This window comes from Vulpes vulpes, chromosome 10 (genome assembly GCF_048418805.1).
Source record: "Vulpes vulpes isolate BD-2025 chromosome 10, VulVul3, whole genome shotgun sequence".
NCBI classification, from domain to species: domain Eukaryota; kingdom Metazoa; phylum Chordata; class Mammalia; order Carnivora; family Canidae; genus Vulpes; species Vulpes vulpes.
Window position 1 is genome coordinate 47,239,808 of NC_132789.1, and position 21,576 is coordinate 47,261,383.

The 21,576-nt window shown below is 43.6% G+C and overlaps 1 protein-coding gene across 1 annotated transcript in view; it reads left to right on the top strand.

The window, feature by feature from the left end:
• The window catches only part of RAB3B (RAB3B, member RAS oncogene family), a 64,878-nt gene extending 55,869 nt beyond the window's left edge, over positions 1-9,009 (top strand). The window contains exon 5 of the mRNA XM_072723978.1: positions 5,237-9,009. Coding sequence (XP_072580079.1) covers positions 5,237-5,424 — 188 coding nt within the window. The 3' untranslated portion in view covers positions 5,425-9,009. The remainder of the gene's footprint in view (positions 1-5,236) is intronic.
• Positions 9,010-21,576: the final 12,567 nt, after the last annotated feature.

Genomic DNA, 21,576 nt, shown 5'->3' on the forward strand with positions numbered 1-21,576 from the left:
GCTCCCTGCATGGAGCCTGCTTCTCCTTCTGCCTGTGTCTCTGCCTTGGGTGTTAAGTCAATGAGGCTGGGTATTCCATTATTAGACCTCTTTCAGTCCCAGTTACATAAATCCAAGTCAAAATAGCTGGACAGAAGCATATTTGAGCAAAACAGAAGAGAAAGTTGCTCTAAATGAGATGATTGAGAAATAAAGGGTGTTGGATGAATGGTTCGCATGAAACCCAAAGTTCTTGAAAATGAGAACAACTCTTGACAGAAAGGAACATGGTGAATCCCTTGCTAAATCCTCAGTGACCAGAGGGGGATGAGTTGAAGGTTGATACATGACAGGGTTGGGAGGTATCAGAGCGAGGTAGAAAAGGAATTTGAACATAAAAGTGGAGGAGAAGAGTTCTGGGGCAATGTCAGGATGAGGAGAGGTGAGTTCAGTTGACTGTGAGTTTTTAATAGAATTCTGATGTCAAATTCAGAAGCAGGCAGTGTGGGCAAACTGTAGAATCTGTGGGTCTGGCAGCTGCCTTTGGACAGGATAGGTAAACATGATCATGGTGGGTGGTGTGGCTTATCTCAGATTCAGCTAAGAGTTGAACCCTATTAAAGAGCAGAAATATTGTTCTGTAGCCAATTAGAGGGAGGAAAGGATTGAGTCTGATTAATTGGTTGTCATCTTCCTGACCTCATCAGGTTCTCAACTCCTGAGAATCCTTACTAATGAACCTGAGGAAAAGGTTACCACCTGGGCCTGCTAATGTGGAGGCTTCCAGAAGTCTGACAGTAATTGGGTGGGTGTTCATTTGGGGCAGTTCTGCTAGGAAGAGAGGCCCATGAGCTGGCTAAGGCCAAGAGCTGGTCCCCATACCTTGGGTACCTGTGAGATGACAGTGGCAACATCTCCTTGGCATGACATGGAGAGTTCGCCATGAGTTTCCACAAGACTTACTCATCATGCCTTGTCTCATCACTGAGCTTTCTGCTCTAATGATAACAAACTGCTATGATCATTCTGGCACATACCAAAGGCTTTTATCTGTGCTCATGCTGTTTCCCCTGCCTGGTATGCTACACATGCATGTGCTCACACATAAACTCACAATCACCTATCTTTATCTAGCTGATACCTGCTTAGGAATCACCTTCTCCAAGAAGCCTTCCCTGGCCCCCAGGACAGTTAGGTGCCTCCTCTTGTGCCCTGCTAATCCCCTCGCTTCCCACCACTCCAGCATTTATCACTGTACTATTGTCAGTGTATCTGTTTCCCACACTAGACTAGGAGCTCCACAAGGGTAGGAACTACTGATTCACCTCAGTATCCTCATGCATGTTAAGGTGAGGTCTCATGACCCCCACTATCCCCATCCTCTCAAGCACACTGTCCATCCTCATCCCCACCTCCTTCATTCATTTGTTCATCAACCAACACTCACCAAGTGCCTATTCCTCTGACTAATGCTGGGACCCAGATGAATGACACGATCTCTGCTCAGGGAGCTCCTTGTCAAATGTCCCTCTACCATGCAGGGTAATGTGCCATAGCAGAAGGAAGCACAGAGCAAAATGAAGAGGCTGTTATCTAAGCTGAGTCCTGAAGAATGAGACGTTAGGTGAAGTTATGCTCCATTCTAGTCTTAAAGCCTCCCCTCTCCACCAACTTCTGGAAGCCTCCTCCTGCTGTCTTCCCGCTGCCATTCTCTCTCCACTGCATTCCTGCATAGCCTCTGGTTTGCTCTACCTGGGTTAGGAATGTTATAGTGTGTTCTGTCACTGTTCCAGTTGAGAGTGAGACAAGGGGGCATAAGGGATAGAGCCCTGGCTTATGCCCATCTCTGGCTCTAGGTTTTCCTATCTGTAAATTACAAGTCATAACTCCTGCTTTGCCCCACCTGGCTCACAAGGTTGTTTTAAAATTGTATTTGTGAAAAAAAAAATAAAATTGTATTTGTGAACTGTTACAGACTATGCACACATGCGAGATTGAAACTCTGATTAGTGTGTCTTTTCCACAATTAGATTTGATCTCCCTTTGTCCCTGGTTCTCAACACAAGACCTGGCACAAAGTCAATGTTCATTAAAGACCTATTTTATTGTTTGACCCTGGTGAGGAGGAAAAAGTTTTCCCTAACGGCCCTGAGTGTAAGGAAGCTGGGACTACAGTGGGCTAGGAATAGAAGGGAAAGGGAATTAACATGTATCCCACAGGCCAATTATTTCACTTACTTCTGTGCATTTAATTCTTATTACCACCCTATGAGGTAGGTAATAGTCACCCTATTCTAAAAATGAAGAAACAGAGGCTGAGAGAGGTTGGGCATCTTGCTTAAGGTCACACAGCCAGGCTATATGATTCCTGGGCATCTTCTCACTGCCCACCTGTACAACATGACATGTCCACCTATTAGTGCCAGTTCCTTAGAAGGGGCCCCTGGCCTTGATTTGTATCCTCATCTTCATCCAAACCAATAGTTAAAGCCTATTTACTTCTTTACCTATTTGTCCCTTTCCTAGGCAAGCAACACACTTCCTCCACCTCCCTAAACATTGTCATTTGTGATAAGCCAGCCTTTGGCTTGCTTATCAAATTGACCAGAGCGTCAGTTTTTATGATGGTCATTAAGAAAAGCTACATGCTGGAGGGTCTCTGAAGCTGACTGGGTTTCTATGGCTGAAGATAATAAACCAGCAGCTGCCTCCTTCTTTATCACATGTCCACAGTTAGGGCACACTTCTGCTGCTGTCCTTTCTTGGATTAGGAAATGGGCCACAGAGAGGCTGTCAACCAGAGGAGCCTTGGGAAAAGCTGAGAGTGCTTTCAAGCTGAGATGGCAAGGGAGGAAGAACCTTGTTTGTACTTGGGGGCTTTAGCCCTCTCTGTGGACAGTGGGATAATAAGGAGGAGGGAGGAGGAAAGAGAGCCCCTCCTTTGTAGGAAAAGATGACAAGAGAAGGAAAACAGGATGAAGAGAAGGTAAGAGGAGCAAGATGAAATATAGAGAAAAAGCAACTGTCATTCCAGCAGGCAACTTCGTACAGCAGATTATCCATCATCTCACTCAATTCTCCCACTGCTCTTAGCAGGAAGACACTGTGGCTATCCCTATTTGACAGCCAAGGAGTCTGAGACTCAGAGAAACTAAGTGATTCAGAGACATAAAGTGACCCCCAGATTCAGACACTGTGATAGATAAAAGCAGAGAGGGCCAAAGACACTTGTAAAGAAGAGAAAGAGAAAGTTATAGTCAGGAAAGGAAAGAAAGAAGGAAGGGAGAGAGGAAAGGAAGGAACAAAAAAAGGAAGGAAGATATGAAATTAAAAGGTAGAAAGAAAGGAAATTGAAAGGGAGAAAGAGAAGAAGTGGGAGACGGCGCTGAGTATGGACTTTGGAGCCAGCCAAGCCCAGGTCTAAACTCAATTTCCATTAATACAGCCATGTGACCTGTGTGAGTTATGTAATCCCTTGAAGGCTTCGTTTTCTCATTTATAAGCTGAACATGATTATATTTACCCACCGGCTGTATGAGAATTAAATAAGATAGTATTTCTAAAGCTCCTGGCCTAGTGTCTGACATTTAGTAGGTGCTCAATAAATATAAAGAATCCCAAGGAGAAAGTGTAAGGAACATCAGGAAAAAGAAGGAGTGGGGATCCCTGGGTGGCGCAGCGGTTTAGCACCTGCCTTTGGCCCAGGACGTGATCCTGGAGACCCGGGATCGAATCCCACGTCGGGCTCCCGGTGCATGGAGCCTGCTTCTCCCTCTGCCTGTGTCTCTGCCTGTCTCTCTCTCTCTCTGTGTGTGACTATCATAAATAAATAAAAAATTTTTAAAAAAGGAAAAAGAAGGAGTGACACCAAAAAAAGGGAAGAGAAAAGCTTTTGAGGAGAAAAAAAAAAAAAAAAGATGGACCTGGAAGGAAAAGAAAAGAGAAAGGAAGATGGACAAAAGAGGAGGGAGGAGGCTGGGGCAGGGACCTGTAGGGAAGGACTGCCAGCAGCCTGGCCGAAATTCCACAGTTAGAAAGCAGCCACTTGGTCTGAATCAGGAGACCTTTCTTATGTCTCCCTGGACAACCACGTTCTGTTCATTGTCACAGCAAGTGTCCTTAAGGATCTCAAGGTACAAAACAAACAAGACTATCTCAGGCCTCAGGTGCAGTCCTCCGCGTGCCTTCTGCTGAGTTCGTGTGGGGAGGGGAGCCACGGGGGAACTCTGGGGGAATCCAGGAGGAAGAACCTCATGGAGTGGAGATAAGCCAGTGTGTCCAGGGCAGAAAGGGCGAGTGAAGCTGCTTGCCCGCTGTGGATCTTGGGCCTCCCAGACCTTAGACTAGAGCTGGCCAGGCTGAGGCGAGGGGAAAGCAAGGCAAAGAGGAGGGAGATCCCGTCAGAAAGGCCAAAGCCTGGACTTCTCAGACTGGCTTCTCTATGCATCTGGGGCAAGTCGGCTTATTTCTTTAAGCCACAGCATCTGCAGGAGTGAAATGGAGAGGGTCTGCCCAGACATTTGTTCTCCCAGGGGTGATGCGAGGAGCAGATGAAATAATGGACGTGATCAAGGCTGTGGAAAACTGTGAGGTGCTGTGTACACATTTGGAAGAATTCATTCTTGCAGGAAACATATAATGACCCCACTCTGCGTCAGGCACAGCACTGTATACCTTACCTGCGTTATCTCGTTTAATGAGGGAGGTAAACTAGGACATTGATTCATAAAGAGAATTAGGTGACTCGTTGGGGTAACGTAGCCGCCGAAGGTAGGGCCGGGATCTGACTACAGCCGATGCAATAATCCCTGCCCTGGGCCTTCCTTGCCCTCTCTCTCTCTCTCTCTCTCCCCCTTTCTTCTTTCTTTTTCTTTTTCTTTCTTTCTTCTTCTTTCTTTCTTTCTTTCTTTCTTTCTTATTTTAATTTTTAAGGTTTTATTAATTTAAAAGAGGGCGAGAGAGAGCGAGCATGAACGGGGAGAAGGGGAGAGGGAGAAGCAGACCCCCTGCTGAGCAGGGAGCCTGACAGGGGGTTTGGTCCCAACCCCCTGGAACCTGACTTGAGCTGAAGGCAGACACTCACCTGGCTGAGCTGCCCAGGTGCCCCTATAGCATCTCTTTAAAGCAGACTCCTCTCCCATGGAATTAGGTCTCCTTGCTTCACTCTTGTACTGGCTGTATTAATCTAGAGTATTCTGGCCAGAGGGCATAAAAAGGAAGGGAAAAATCCTTACTGTTATCTCTCTTCTCTCCTTAGGGTTTGACTTCTTTGAAGCCAGCGCCAAGGAGAACATCAGCGTGAGGCAGGCCTTTGAGCGCCTGGTAGATGCCATTTGTGACAAAATGTCTGATTCGCTGGACACAGACCCCTCCACATTGAGCACCTCCAAGAACACCCGTCTCTCAGACACCCCACCGCTGCTGCAGCAGAACTGCTCATGTTAGGCAAGGCCCACCTTCCCGATCTCCCCTTCTTGTGGCCCCATAGCCCCCCTGCTTCGCCTGTTATGCTCCGTCCACCCCGAGCCCCAAGCAAGCCGAGTTGCTGTTGTTCTTGCCTGCAGCGGAGCGGAAGTCTCCCCCTTGAGGTCTCTGGGGGTGGCCCCCCTTACAGATACCCAGCTCTAGACTGACCGCCAGGTCACACGTGGGTAGAGATCCACTTTACAGAAGAATACTCCATTTTTACAGAGGCGATTTATTTCAGGGACTAGGAAAGGGAGTTTCTTTTCTGCCTTTAAAATAAGATTTCCTCCATTTACCAAAATTTGACAAAGGACACTTTTCAGGGCCTGGCCACCTGGGAAAGTAAGGCCCACTGGTACAGCTAATCCTATTAAGAAAACGTCCTCATAACAACATAGTTGCTTCATATCAGCCTCCCTGTGGGGCTTCCTCTCACTGCAAGCCAAGCTTTGATTCTCAAAGCCCTCTGCCCATTACTACGGCTGCCCACAGGGCCTGGGCAGTTGCTGTGGTGACAGGCCAGAGCTAATCTCCAGAGAGCTCAGACTCTCTAATGATGCTGAAGGAGCAAAGGCTGAGTCAGAAATACACTTAAAAGAAAAGATTATTCCTTGCAAAATGTCAAAGGTTCCTGCTATATAAAAGAGCAAGACAGTAAGCTCAAGAAAGATGAAGAGAAAGAAAAGAGAAACACAGGCAAGATAAAGGAACGGGTCATGACTTCCTGATTTTGCTGCTTTCCAGCTGGTTTTAACTGTGAAAATTCCATGAAATTAGCCTTTGTTTTTCAGACTCCCAGAATTGGAAATATTTAGAGTTGCCTAGTCTGACTAGTCCATTTCCATCTTCACATCTCCGATAAGTGGCTGCCAGGGCTCACAACCAAATCTCTTTCTTCTTCTTTTTTTAAGATTGATTTTATTTATTTATTTATTTATTTATTTACTTACTTACTTACTTATTGAAAGAGTGAGCGGTGGCAGGGTGGGGGGTGGGGAGACAGAGAGAGAGAGAGTGTGTGTGTGTGTCTCCAGCAGACTTCCTGCTAAGCATGGAGCCCAACTTGGGGCTCTATCCACAACGCTGAGATGCTTAATGGACTGAACCAACCCAGGCGCCCCCCAGATATCTTTCTTCTAAAACATACCTTCTAGGCAGGGATGGGAGCTTATTGTCTACACCACCTTTGGACTGCTCTCAATATCAGAAAGTTTTCCTTGTTTTAAGCTGAAATCTCTCCCTTGGAAATTCTTCTTCCTCTTCTCACCCCATTTGTCCCAGCTCTGCTGCCAGAGACCTCACAGTCTATGTTCCCTCTGACCCTTGAGACCCTTGGCTGATTTGAGAACAGAAATCATGACCTCCGCCCTTTCTCTGAGTTAAGTAGCTCTGCCATTCTTGATAGTATCTTCCCCTCATCTTGCCCTTTCTTCCAACCCATCTTTCAGTTACTCCTGAGTAGTCCAACTGGGAAGGTGATTCAAAGCAGAATAAATCTAAGAGGGCATAACCCTAGCAAAATTAGGGGAACTGAACTCAGAGGTCTCAATCTCAAACTCATTTTCCTGGGAGTGAAATCTTAGTTTCTACTGAAGAGTGGATGTGAAGCCACTCCTAGTGAAAACTGCTTAATTAAACACCTGAAGGAGAAAACAAACCAAAATCACAACCATGAAAAACCCTCTGACACCAGAAACAAACTGAATGGATTTTAGCTTCTTAAGACCTGGCATGTGTTTGGTTTTTAGCTGAAATAATGACATGGAACTAGCAATGATTCCTGAAAATCTTTCCTCCCAGGCTTGGCCCAAATCTCCAGTTCCCGCTGCACTAACACACCACCTTAGAAGTTTTGGTGGGGGAGGGGGAGTCTCCTCCAGCTTCTTGTCCATTTCAAATGCAGCTCATTTTCCTAGGAAAGTGCATTAACTGGCATAGGTCCACTGACAACGTAAAAGGACCCTCCAGAGTCAGCTCCATGGAGGTGTTGCTTTCTTCAATGCCATGCAGAGGTTAGAGCATTAGACTTGAAATCAGGAGTCCTGGACTCTGCCCTTAAATCAAGCATGACTCTGGACCAGTCTTGATTTCCTGCCTATAAGATGAGGGGGTTATTTGGGTAATCTTTAAGGTCCCTTCTAGTCCTAATAACTCTGTGACTCTTTTTTTCACCTTCATCATTTCAGTTGATCTGAAAAATAAACCTAAGAGATGAGGATTATCACCCCAATGTTGTTGTAGCTAACCCCAGTGCCATGCGTACTCTGTACTTAGCATTGTTCCAAGCACTTTACATGTATTAACTTATTTATCCTTTCATCAACTTTGTGAAGGAGGCACTATAATCAACCTCATTTAACGATGAGGAAGATAAGGTAAAAAAAAAAAGATTCTCTAGCTTGCCTAACCCCACATCATGAGTAAATAGTAGAACTGGGGTTCAAACTCAGGCAGTAGGCTCCAAGGTCTGTGCTCTCCACCACATTCTGTACTACATTTTTAATAGATTAAACTATGACCCAAAAAGGTTAAGAGACATGGTATAGCTAGCAAGTATTAGACTCATATTAGGACCCGATCCTAAGGCCATCAGGTTCTAAGTCCACTGGAGAAAAGACTTATGTCTCTTCTCTGTTAGCAAATCTCTCAACGATTCAGACTAATCCAAAGTGATGGATGTCTAATGCTTCTGAAGGAGTCAGTCTCTGAGGCAACCAGGTTCCAAGAGCCTGAGCAAAAATTGTCCAGTGTTTCTCAGGCCCAAGTCACAGTATCTGCCTTTGTCAGGCAAATCTTATGTAGCTGTCAAGCAGGACTTTAAGCAGCCTCCCTACTTCAGCAATGGGACATTTTGCAGGAGTGACTTGGCTAACTTCTTTGACCACAGAAGAATGTGACCTCTTTATAGGCAGTGGCTCTAGGTGTGCTTTTTTACACTGTCAAATCAATACAGGTCAGGCATAATTACTGTTTTTCTGGGCAGTAACACCCATCCACCCTAGTACTAGGATTTCAGACTGAGCTCCTCGTGACCTTTGGATATTTTAGTACATATATCCATTAATCTTTTCTTTCATATTGGATACCTAGGCAAGGATTGAAATTTTTACTTAAAAATTATTAAATTCTTTAAAATCAGGAGCCAGTTTAAGAGAGCAATTTTCTTCACAACGGACAGAATCAAGAGTTAAATGTAATAGTGGCAAACTCTTCTACTGGGCAACAAACAGAGCTGCTGGCTAGAGGGCAGCTCCCCAGCCCTGCTCTGTGACCTTGTTTCTGCAGCGTGGAAGGCAGGAGCTTCCAGCTGATTACAGTGCAATGTTCCTCAATCACGATAATAGTGCAATTAGCTACCAAGGTTCAAGCTGCGTGGTATGTTAGAGGCAACTTGTCCTGGTTTTCGTCTTGCTTAACAATCCAAATAAAAGATTTAAAAACAGAAACAAAAACTCTTGACCTCAAAAGAGGCAAAAGTAGGCCAAAAGTGCAATACAGTATTATAGCTCTTTACAGAATGTTTTAAATGCATATGTATCTGTAAATACAGTGATTTATGACTTATTACTGTCTCCTCAGTCTGTAGCATTAATTAACAGCTAGGAGCAGCAATGGGGTTGGGTGCACTGAATGGCCACAGACTTGTCAAATATAAGCTCTAAGGGAGCTTAGAGAAAATCTTGTCCCAGATCCTCATTTTACAAAGAGGAGGGTTGAGGTCCAGAGAGGAAAAGGAAATTTCCTAAGGTCTACTCTGAGAGTATGTCAGTGATGGAGTCAGGACCCCGTCTTGGATCACCTCCAGGTAGAAATTTATCTGTTTTGTATCTACTGTGACCTGGATCTGTTAAACACTAGATATATATATATATATGAAAACAAATGATCCCTGCCTGCAAGGTACCTATAGTCTCATGGGGGTGCTGTTTCTAAAATATCCCAATGTGGCAGTCAAGGAAACATAGCCTTGGAAAAGTTAAGGTGTTCAAGTCAATCAGTAATATCATTTGAGTTCACTTCTGAATCATGCTCATTCAATTTCTCTCTTCAGATTGTCTCTCAGATGAAGAGTATATGGAGCAGTGGTAGTGAGAGTCCTTTGGTCTCACAATTACTTTGTGACCACAGCCTTGTAATCTCCACAGAATTATATGAATATCTCCCAGACCTGACTTTCAAGTTCACATCACCTGCTCCTGCTCCAGGGCTCTTTGCTTGGGTGTCAAGATTCCTAGAGTGTCTTGAGGAATGTTTATTTGAGTTTGTTTGCCAATAGTTTGGGGTAAGGAGAAGGAATTATAGTAACCAGTGTCCTGGGATCTCACTGATTTCAGATTCTGCATCTCTACTAAGTTACCCCTGATTACCTGTCTCAGTTGGAGGATCAGCCTATGCCTGGGATTGCACCCGAGACAGGCCCCTGAGATATGAATACTGTTAAGTGATGTTTTTTAAGGTCTTTATCCCTTATATGAAGATTTATTCATTTGTATTTACTCATTTAATAAGTAAGTGTCTAGTATGTGTCAGGATACAATCAATGGCACATTAAACACAAGCCTTTCCTTCATGAGGCTTGTAGTCTAGTAGCTTGTGGTGTAGTCTAGACATTGTAAAATACCCAAATACAGTTAAAAAGTGCTCTGAAGAAAAGGTACATCATTCTGTGAGAACACAACTGGGAAAACTAAATCATATTTGTGGAGCTGTTTCAAGAGTCCTAGGAAGACTCCACTGCCCCCAAATACTTCTGCTATCCACTGGCCATTGCTTTATATTCCTCAAGCTTTCGTTTTTTAGTTCAAACCTTTGATGACTGATCAGATCAGACACAGATCCTCCAAAAAGAGTAAGAGTGACAGAAAGAACATTTGTACCTATGAAATATCTTTAGACTGCCTGGTTCAGAGTTAATTACTGTCTTCCAAGGGACATAACAAATGACCACAAAACTTAGTGACTTGAAACAACAAACATTTATTATTTCTCATAAATTGGTGGGTTGGCTGAGTGATTCTTCTGGCTCAGGCTGGGTGGTCTAGAGTGACTTCATTCACATGCTTGGAGTCCCAGCTGAAATGACTAGGGTGCTTGAGGTGCCCCTCCATGTGTTTCCATGAAGGCTGCCCAGACTCGTTCACATGGTGTTAGAAGTTTTTCCAGCAGTAAGAGAGGGCAAGCTCCAATGCAGATACTTCTCAAGCCTCTGTATCATGTTTGCTAATGTCCCACTGACTAATGCAAGTCACATACAAGGGGTGGAGAAATAGATGCTGTCCCTTGATGGAGGAGCTGTAAAGTATTGTGGCCATTTTTTCAACCCACCAAAGGAAGCAATGATAAGTTATCTGAAACCAAGTCTGATAAATTTCCCTGGGTCTTAAAATCTATTATCCCCAAAGAGAAACATCAAAATAGTTTACATCAGGGCAGTCACACCATTTGTTTAGTTGTCCAAAGAATGAAAGAAACTTCTCTATGGAGTTTTTTTTTTAATTTTTATTTATTTATGATAGTCACAGAGAGAGAGAGAGGCAGAGACACAGGCAGAGGAAGAAGCAGGCTCCATGCACTGGGAGCCTGATGTGGGATTCGATCCCGGGTCTCCAGGATCGCGCCCTGGGCCAAAGGTAGGCGCCAAACCGCTGCGCCACCCAGGGATCCCTCTCTATGGAGTTTTGATGCATATTTCACCATTCATTTCTTAGCTACTCCCTGAGGGATGAATCTGGAATCTCATTCTATGGAATTAACTGTAATAATGGTTGTGATTCCCACCTGAGATTCCTGGTGGGAAGCCCAGCAGAAGGATTCAGTGTATGCAGAAAAGATGACTCAAAGAATAGTTGAGGGGCACCTGGCTGGCTCAGTCAGTAAAGCATGTGACTCTTGATCTTGGAGTTGTAAGTTTGAGCCCCACGTTGGATGTAGAGATTACTTAAAAATAAAATCTAAAAAACAAAACAAAAAAAACACTTGGGCCCTCTGCTCCCAACCTAATCTAGTCCTGTGGCTTTAGATGCCAAGTCTTTGGTAGTGACATGTATACACAGGGCCCAGTAGACATTTCCATGTCTCAAATTTAACATCTCCACCTTAGGACTCTTAATTCTGCCCCAAATTTATTTCAACCCCAGTCTTCACAGAAACCTCGATATTATTCTTAATTCCTTCTTTTTCTTTTCTTTCTTTCTTTCTTTCTTTTTTTTTTTTTTTTTTTTTGCTGTCCACATCCAGCAACAAGTCCTGTGACTCTACTTTTAAAATGTATTTCAAGTTCGCCCACTTTTCTCCATTGCCATTGCCATGATCTTGGTTCAAGCCACTTGTTTCTCTTCTGGAGAGCTACCATAGAGTTCCTAACCAGTTTCCCTAGTGCACACTTGCTCTCTTACAGTCCATCCTCCACACAACACAAATATTTTAAAAATATAAATAAATGAACAATTCAGTAACACTGGGGTTTACTTTAATACCACACATGAAAAGAATCCAGAGACTTTAATTATTATTAATAAAAGTTATTTCATCAATTATCTTTCTAGCCCTGAATCTGCCCCTAACTTACTATAGGACCCCTGGTAAATAATTTCTTGTAATAGCCAGCTATCACTTCTCCCCAGAATTTCTTCTGGAAATAGTAATCTTTTCTTTTGTAGTACTGCTATACCTTCATCCAAACCAGGTGATTCTAGTGAAGACTGTCAATAAAGTGAGTATGTGACCAACCAAGGCCAATCAGAATTCTTCCCTAGGATTTAAAAAGAAAAAATTGGAGCTATTTTCTTCCCTTCTAAGTGGCAGATATTGTGAGGATGCATGCTCTAAAACTGTGATGACCTATCCTCAAACAATGTGTAGAATGCTGATCTATGGTAGGGGAAAACAAGGCTATCATGCAGACAGAGGCATAGGTCTAAGATGAGAAAGTGCGTCTGTGGCTTTCTCAGCTGTGATTCCAGCCTCTTGAGGAAGATGTGGAATCACATCTTCCTTTGATTCTATTACACACCTCAGTATATGTTTCCAGTAAAGCCCTCATTTAGTTTTGCTCATTGGAGTTAAGTTCTTAACACTTAATAACCAAAAATATATTGTCCCCTCTTTGGTTTTCAGTTTTCTCCTTTATACATCCTCCCATCTCCAAAGTGCAGTAATTCTAATTTCTAAACACTGAGTCTTTCAGAAAAATTCCACTTCTGTGGACTTTCTGATGAAGACATTGTATAATCTGGAACAAACCCCACTCTCTTCACCATTTTCTCTTCATGTACCTGAATTAAGGAGGAAAAGGGATTTCTCAAGGTGAAAAGTAGTTCTCCACAAACACTGATGACAGCACAGACAAAGAATGGTTAGGTTACTGGTCCACACAGAGACTAGCTTCCCAGGGATTCAAACACTAGACAAAACAGCTAACATCACTGCTGCTCTTTCTCCACATCTGTTCTATGTCTAGCAACTTGGTGACACCCACCATCTTGATAATACAATTGACTAGACTGAGTTGTGTGACATCTGTTTTGTCAGCTTCTCTTCTATAATTTTGAAGTGGCTAAACAGCAAATACCCAAACAGAAAGTCTCTGGGAGACTTGAATAGAGTTTCCTTTGCTTGCTACAAAATCATGTCATAGAAATACTAACGTCTGACACAGTAAATCAGCAAGTCCCTGAGGGGTGTGACTAGGATTCCCAGCTCCCTTCAGATTCTGATGCATTTCTTCCTGAGTTTTACCAATGGACTGGGATAAAGCTAATAGGCTGTGTGGCCTTGATTAAGTCACTCCCTGTTTCTGGGCTTCATGAGTTTAGACTAGATAATTTCTGTAGGCCCTCTTGGAGCTTAGGCCCATTTTCTGTCAGAGCTGCAAGTGGCAAACAGGATTTTGGCAGGAATCCTTTCATTGTGAAAGCCTTCTTTCTTCTTGGGTAGGATGAAAACAGCCAAGGCTGTGTGCATGCCCTGCCCTCATCAATCAGCCAGACTTGTAGCCTTGGTTTCTGAGACTCCCAGAAAGCCCCTTAGCAATTAAGTGCTTCTGGATGGTCCACGTCTGTCTGTAGTAGGCCAGAGGTTCCTAAAGGTTAACAACAAGAATCTCTGATGAGGCTTGTTGAGAATAGCACACAGACATATGCAAGTGAGAAGCAACACCAGGTAGCCATGTTTAAGGGCCAGAAATGCATTCCAATTCAAGGGGAAATGAATCTAGCACCAGACATGCATCAGGCTGAGCTGGGTAAGATCTTTTTGAGGGCAATTTCTGTCATTCAGCTGGAAGGCTGGAAACTAAAGGGCTGAGAGATTTGTGCTGAGCTGTCTTCCAGTCCCTCCAAACATCCAAGTTATAGGATGAAGACTGAGAAAGCAGTGTGGTAGAGTGGTTAAGAGCATAAGGTTTATAGTCCAAGAGATCTGGGTTCAGTCCTTAGATCTTCATCACAAAACAGTTGTGTGACTTTGAGAAAGTTACTCATGATACTTCAATTACTTCCTATATAAATGGAATAATATCTGCCTCCAGAGGTTGTTGAGAGGATTAAATGTGGGGATGAGTGTAAAGCCCTTAGTGCAGAGCCTGGCATTCATAGTAGGTGCTGAACATGTGTTGACTATTGTACTACACAAGGTCTCAATTAGGCAAAGTGTCCTGGAGCCTTTGTCAAAAGATGCCCCACCAACAGGTACCTGGCTGGCTCAGTTGGTGAAACTTGATCTTGGGTCATGAGTTTGAGCCCCACACTGGGAGTAGCATTTACTACAAAACAAAACAAAACAAAACCCCAGTGCTCAGAAAACCAGGGTTCTTAAAAGACTTGGGTTTGAGTCCTACAACGTACTAGCTGTGAACCTTGGACAAACATATTTTCATCTATAAAATGAGATTAATAATCTTGCCTACTTTACAAAATAGTTGTGAGAATCAAATAAAAGAAACTATGAAATGTTGCGGACGTATAAAATGGAGCCAGCATGAGGGGCTAGGAGTAGGCAGTGTTCATTCCAGAATGAAACCACACCCTCCAGAGTCATTCCAAGGGTCCCTTCCACCTCTACCAGCTTTCCCCTCTTACCCCACATTTTGGTCCCAGGAACCTAACCTCGCAGAGAAATGTCAGGCCAACATGCCTTATACCCAGAAGTTTGGTTGGCTACAGAGAAACTTCCAGAAGCTAAGATCAGCCAAAGAGAATCAACCACTGCATGCTGAACAGAGCGGTGAGCTGTGGATGGGGTTGGGGCTCAGGAGAGGCAGGCAGTAGGGTCCATTTGTACAGTGACTAGTATATTATAACAAAAATCATCAATTGTGTGTTTGGCACTTTGCAGTTCCCAAAGTACTTTCTCAGTGAAGCTTCATGGTTTTTGACACAACCCTGTGATATGGGTTTATCATTCCCAGTACTCAGATAAGGAAAACTGAGGCCTGCACCTGAAGCAACCTACTCAAGACTACAAAATGAAGGCAGCAAGTGGTTGGTTGGTCTTAGAACAAGAGAGTCTGCCCAAGGAGTGAGAGGTCCTGATCCTGAGCCCTGCCCATTTGAGGAGATTAGGGGTAGCTGAAGAGAAAACCTAGACATCAGTTGTGTCTACATCTGGCTTCCTCTCTGCTTGTGGGAGAGAAGAAAGGAGAGGCACACCCACACCCACACCCTTAATACAGTTAAACCTTAGAACAGAGGTTTCCTCATATCATGGGCCAGAGGCTGATAGTCTCAGCAGTCACACAGAGAAATGTCACCTTACTCAATTTGCACACCACTTTTCAACTCCTCCAGTTGCTCTTTCTAATTTATTCAACCAGGGACTGGGCTCGTCTCATGCCAGCCTAGGCTGAACAGAAGTCCTCAGGAGGAGCAATTAGCAAATTTGGAGTTCTCCCTCTAGAGGACTGAGCAGAAAAGGGAATAATAACGCTCCTATCTCTCCCCATAAGGTTCTAGCTAAGCAGATGTTTTCATGCTTTTTTATTCTCCCTATATTCTGTGTCCTAACAGCTATTCAAAGTGATATATGAAATGTTATGTGGTATTGTGAGCTTGTACAAATGCAAAGATACACATACACACACGTTTGCACAGTAACAAGAGGGAAGATCCCATTTGCAAATATCTGTGGTGTCTGCCTCTTCTGTGTTGATATGTTTTATTGATTCAGACTGGCTTAGCTTCATGTATCTCCTATCCTTATTGTAATGGCAACGATGGCATGTGCATTAAAGTTCAACTGAACTGTACCTCATGTATGGAGAGACTCTTCCCTGGGTATGTGCTAACAACTTTGGGGGTAGACTTCTGAGATCTTAGGAAGGAACTGCAATGAAAGCCACAATACAAGGCAGTATTCAAGTTCATGATGGGCAAGGCAAGTTCATGACTGACTCAAGATAGGGGGAAATCAGGATGAGTATAACTCTCGGAAAGGCTTCAAGGAGGAGGAAGGACTGGCACTGCCAGAGGCCAGGGACAGCCAATCAACTTGTACTTCTGGAGACCCTGTGTCTTGGGGAGCAGAGTGTACCCCAACAGAGGGCTAGGCTATACTGCTGGACAGCATGTGGAAGTCAGGCTGCTGAGCTGGAGAGACAGCAATGAGCCCGCAAGAGAATGAAACAAAATGGAGACACAATTGATGGCTCTGGAAAGTAGCAGAACCCATTCCCCACCTGCCAATGCCCCAAAACTATAACAAGTCTAAGAAGGCAGCAAATTCAGTCTAGTTCTTCGCCCATTCCCACTACAGTGTGGTAGGGAGCCCTTCCCCTTTTTCAGCCTGCTTAACTCCTTCTCGTCCATCAGGACTCAGGCATGGAGAGCCTGGTGGGCCAGAGAGGATGAAGGGCTGTGGAAATGCAGAGCAGGGGTGACGGAAGTGTCAGATTCTGTATCAGTCAAGATTCTTTTGATTTTAAGTGACCTATCCCCACTTCTTTAAAATTTAAATTCAATTTGCCTCCATATGGTGTAGCCCCCAGTGCTCCTCACATCACGTGGTCCTTAATGCGCGTGACATAGCCCCACTTTAAATAATCACAAGAAAAGAAAGAGGTCATGGTGACAGGGGAATTTGTTAGCTCATGTTATCGTAAAGTCCAGTGATATATTTAGTTTCAGGCCCATCTGGAACTAGGTGATTAAATTATGTTATCAGTATTCTCCGGGTTGGCTTCATTCTAAGTACACTCCAGGCTTACCCTACCAATATAGCCATCTAAACAGTCTTTGCTTTAATTGTTTTGGCAAAAGTCCTGGATCATGTACCTATTCTGAGATCAATTATGCTAGAAGGTGAGGTGTTGATTGGCTAAGCCTAGATCTTGTCCAACTCCATCTCAGGAGTGGGAGGCTGGGGTCAGAACTTCTCAAACCAGATGAAGTGAAAGTGGGAGAGAAGTGGTTGCTCGAAAAAAAAAAATGAGGGTGCTTTTTCCAGAGAAGAAAAGAATGGATGCTGCCTAGGCAAAAATATCAGCTATTCACAGGAGATACAGAATCAGATCATTGCACAAAAGACATTTAAAAACTGGACAGAAGAGAACAAAAATGGCTTTTGCCCTTAGGATGTGGGGATGGAAGACATAAAGTGGGCAGGGATGGGGGGGCAGACCTGAGGCAGTCAGCAGAGTACAGAGCGGTCAGAGTCAGTGTATATGGCTGGATTGAGTGTGTGCCCGCCAAGGGATTGAAATACAGCCTTGGCTCTAAGTGCAGGGCCTCGTGCCCTGGTGTGGAGTTGCCTCTGCTGGGAGGAAGGATTCTTTTGTGTAATTCACACAAAAGTGTCATCTGCTCACCAAGCCATCCAGAGGGGCCACCTATCTCTCCAGTTTGCAAAATGTGCTGCAGTGGGTTGAACCGTGTCCTCCAGAAGGCATATGTGAGTTCTAACCCCTGGTACTTCAGTATGCGACTTTATTTGGAAATAGTCTTTGCAGATGTAATCAAGTTAAGATTAACTTATACTGGTTTGGGGTCAGCACTAAAACCAATGACTGATAGCTTTATAAGGGAAAGGAGAGGGAAATTTGGACACAGAGACACAGAGGAGACACAAGGAGGAAGGCTCTGTGATGACGCAGGTAGAGATTGGAGTGATGCAGCTACACACCAAGGAAGGTGAAAGATTTCTGGCAACCACCAGAAGCTGGGAGACAGGTGCACAACAGAGTCTGCCTCAAAGCCTTCAGAAGAAACCAACCCTCCTAACACCTTGACTTTGGATTTCCAGCTTCCAAAGCTGTAAGAGAATACATTTCTATTGTTTTAAGCCCCCCAGTTTGTGGCACTTTGTGAAGCATCCTTTGGATACTAATACAGGTGCTGCGTGAGCTAGCAGCAATCCTGAGGATATGGTTCTTCTCTATCCCTGTGTCCTGCTAGAAGGTATGGACAGTCCAGGTCATCCCAGAGATCCCAACAGAAAATCTGGGCCTGCTCATGGGTCCTACTGCCCAAGAGTCCCCTGGAGGTGCCTTCTACCTTCACCTTCACACAGAGAATAAATACTATTTTCAAATGGTAGTAGTTTCATAGAGTGAGGGCTGCCAATAAAGTGAGGCGCAACCTCTCCTTGGTTTAAGAGGAGGACTGGGGCACACTTCAGATTTGAGCCTCTGAATATGTTGTTCTTTCTACTCTTGGTTCCCAAACTGAGTTAGGAACCTCCTCTGGGGAACCATACCCCACTTTGTTTTCCTTTGCCATAGAACCTACCGTGTTATACTGTAATTTCCCGGTTAGTTGTGGGAGTAGATTGCCACATGTTTCTGTGAAATAAACAGTTTTTCTGAAAAATAAACCAGACACGCAGTAGGCAAATGTGCATAAGGAGTTTGGAAACCTAGTTAAACTAGGAAATGAGACTCCAATAGACTCACTTGCAAGATTCAGAGTTATTGAGCTGTGTTGAGGTAAACCAGGGTGGCTGTGGACATAGGCCAGTGACAGAGAAGGGCATCCCTGGACATCACTCCTCACAAAAGTATACCGCAACTTTATCATACCACTTCATTTTGTTTTATTTACTGTCTTATTCCTGGCATTAATCATGATGGAATTATTTTATTTGTTTAAAGTTTCATGACAGTGGGGACGTTGACTATTTTGTTCACTGCTGTACCCTCAGAGCCTTTGGCAAGTTACTTTACTTCTATTTTACTTAAAACTTTTGTTACTTCTCATTTGTAGAATGTACCAACTTCATCGGGTTATTATGAGGATTAAAGATGTTTATGTAAGAGCTGGGATTATCACCTGGCACATAGGTGATAGTCAATACTAGCTAGCACTTATACTGTGCTCCCTATGTTCTGGGCACCATTCTAAGTCCTTGACATATATATTAGTTTAATCTTCACTACTTTATTAGGTAGATTTTATTAGTATCCTTAGGAGATAGATATTGTTATTAGCCTCATAATGATGAGGAAACAGAGAAGATATTTGACTTTCCTAAGGCCATACAATTAGTAAATGTAGAGCAGGGACTGAAACCCCAGAGTCCTTGCCCTTAACAATGACACTATGTTGCCTCCTAATACAAATCCTTTTTGAATGAATAAAATCACCAAGAGAAGGGAAAGAGATAGAGCCAGTGGACTGATTCAAAAATCAAGACAGTATTGAAGGAGAATACTTGTTCAAGTCTATTAGGCATGAAATTTGCATCTAGTTGTCCTCCTTTGGGCAGGCGTGTGCCTGGGGAAATGGCCGTGAGGGTCAATTTATTAAGCAAGGTAATTCGTGGCTACATGTAGCACTGGGATAGGGTGTTGTCCTCCTTCACATCCTGAAGAGCTTCAGCTTGGTCAGGGAATTCACGCTAGCGGCAGGCACAGGGACTGATTCTGGAGACCAGCTCCTCAATCAGACCCACGTGAGATACACCCAAAGCAACCCCCTCTAGTGGTGTCACGGAAGCAGAGGAAAGGATCTCTCTCAACTGCCCATGTTTCAGACACCCCTGGCCTTGGTGCCTGCATCAGTGCTTTATGGAACACTACTGGGGCAATCTCTAAGAAACAAATGTGTTCTGGGGCCCAGCCAGTTTTTCTTTGCCACCACTAAAGAGTGAGCCCCTGGAGGTCAGGGAGGAGGGTTTCATTTCTCTTTCAATCCCTTGATTTCCACAGGTGTCAGCACATTAAGGGTGTCCAATGATCATTAGTTGAATGAAGGAAATTGAATGCTTGTTCTGAACAGATGGGATGATTGCTGGACAGGGCAGTTGCTGATATCTTGGATTTTTAGCTGAAGGGTGATGGTGGTGATGGTATTTTGGGAGGGTGTTAAGAACATGGAGAAATCACAGTCAAGCTAGTTCTGGAGGGGGCCATGAAAGAAATGGTTTGTTGAGGTGTGGTCACAAGCTTAAAGCCACATGTTTCTTGGCTTTAAGAAAGGTCTTATTGAAGTCCTCTCCTAATACTTATACAGTCTGCTTAAGTTGGAGAACTCTTCCCCCTGCCCCCAGTTTTCTTCACGGATAAGGTGGCTGTGATATCCAGAGTCCACTATCAGGCACCTATGGGGAACTGTCTTTCCAAGCTTCCAGCTTTTGTAAGAGCTGCCTAGATCGCAGTTGTGCCTATTGAAAGGGAAGCCTCGGGATCCCTGGGTGGCGCAGGGGTTTGGCGCCTGCCTTTGGCCCAGGGCGCGATCCTGGAGACCTGGATCGAATCCCACGTCAGGCTCCTGATGCATGGAGCCTGCTTCTCCCTCTGCCTATGTCTCTGCCTCTCTCTCTCTCTGTGTGACTATCATAAATAAATAAACATTAAAAAAAAAAAAAAGAAAGGGAAGCCTCCATGCCTTCCTTAATGGTGTCTTCCTGCCTGTCATGGTATATAGGATGCCTGTGAATCAACTGGCAATTGTCTAAATTAAATAGTTGGGTTATCTATGCTTGATTCAATTAGCTGACTTTAAAAGAACAGCTCTAAAAATAAGAATAGCTATTTTTCAACACACATATATAAAACATTATATATATATATATATATCTTCACATAAGCAGATTTCTTTACATATCTTGAAAATATGATTCTAGAAATACTTCTGCTCCACAAACTTGCTCATCCTGACAGATTAGATTCGCATAAATATTCCTTAGCTACTAGGATCAGGGTCACCTCTCTCTGTCTTCTTTCATTTGCTCCCCTTTGCAAAAGGCATCACCTTTCAGGTAACCAGAGTCTTCATGTTGACTTAAATCCTGTTCTCCAACATTACTCCAGCGTTAAAGTGACCACACTCTCAGATCCTGATAGACACTAATGAAGTAGTCTTCCTTTAAAATAATCTGAAAGAGGGATCCCTGGGTGGCGCAGCGGTTTGGCGCCTGCCTTTGGCCCAGGGCGCGATCCTGGAGACCCGGGATCGGATCCCACATCGGGCTCCCGGTGCATGGAGCCTGCTTCTCCCTCTGCCTGTGTCTCTGCCTCTCTCTCTCTCTGTATGACTATCATAAATAAATAAAAAAAATAAAAAAATAATCTAAAATATATTGGTTAATATATAATCTCTCCAGAGGAACTAATATCAAATAAGTCTTCAGGAGCTGAAGTCCCTAAGAGTAGACTCTCAGGCACTGTGGCAGGTTTAGCAGAATATACAAAGAATCCAGGAAAACGCTAATACATATAACTGAAACAAAATTCTTGTCACAGAAGGTATTTGCAGCCAGTTGGGGGAAAAATGAACTATTCAAAAATTGGTTATCTATGTGGAAAAAATAAATCTGACCCCTACCTTACACCATACACAATTATTAGTTCCAGGTAGATTTAAGACTTAACTGTGAAATACTTAAAGCTTTTAGTATAATGTAAAACAATGGACCTTTTAGACGACAAAATAGGAAATATCTTCATGACTTCAGAGTAGTTAAAAGAATTTTTTAAAGGGGAACCAAAAGTGCAAACCACAAAGAGAAAAAAGTATAAATTCAATTATGTTAAAGTTAGTAACTTCTGTACACCAAAAGATACAATATCATGAGTGAAAAAACAAGGTACTTGGGGAGAGATGGTATTTATAATATAACTGACAAATGAGCAAAAGAAAAAATAATCACATATATGGCCAATAAGCACGCAAAAATGTTCAAGGAAATGAACGTTAGAAC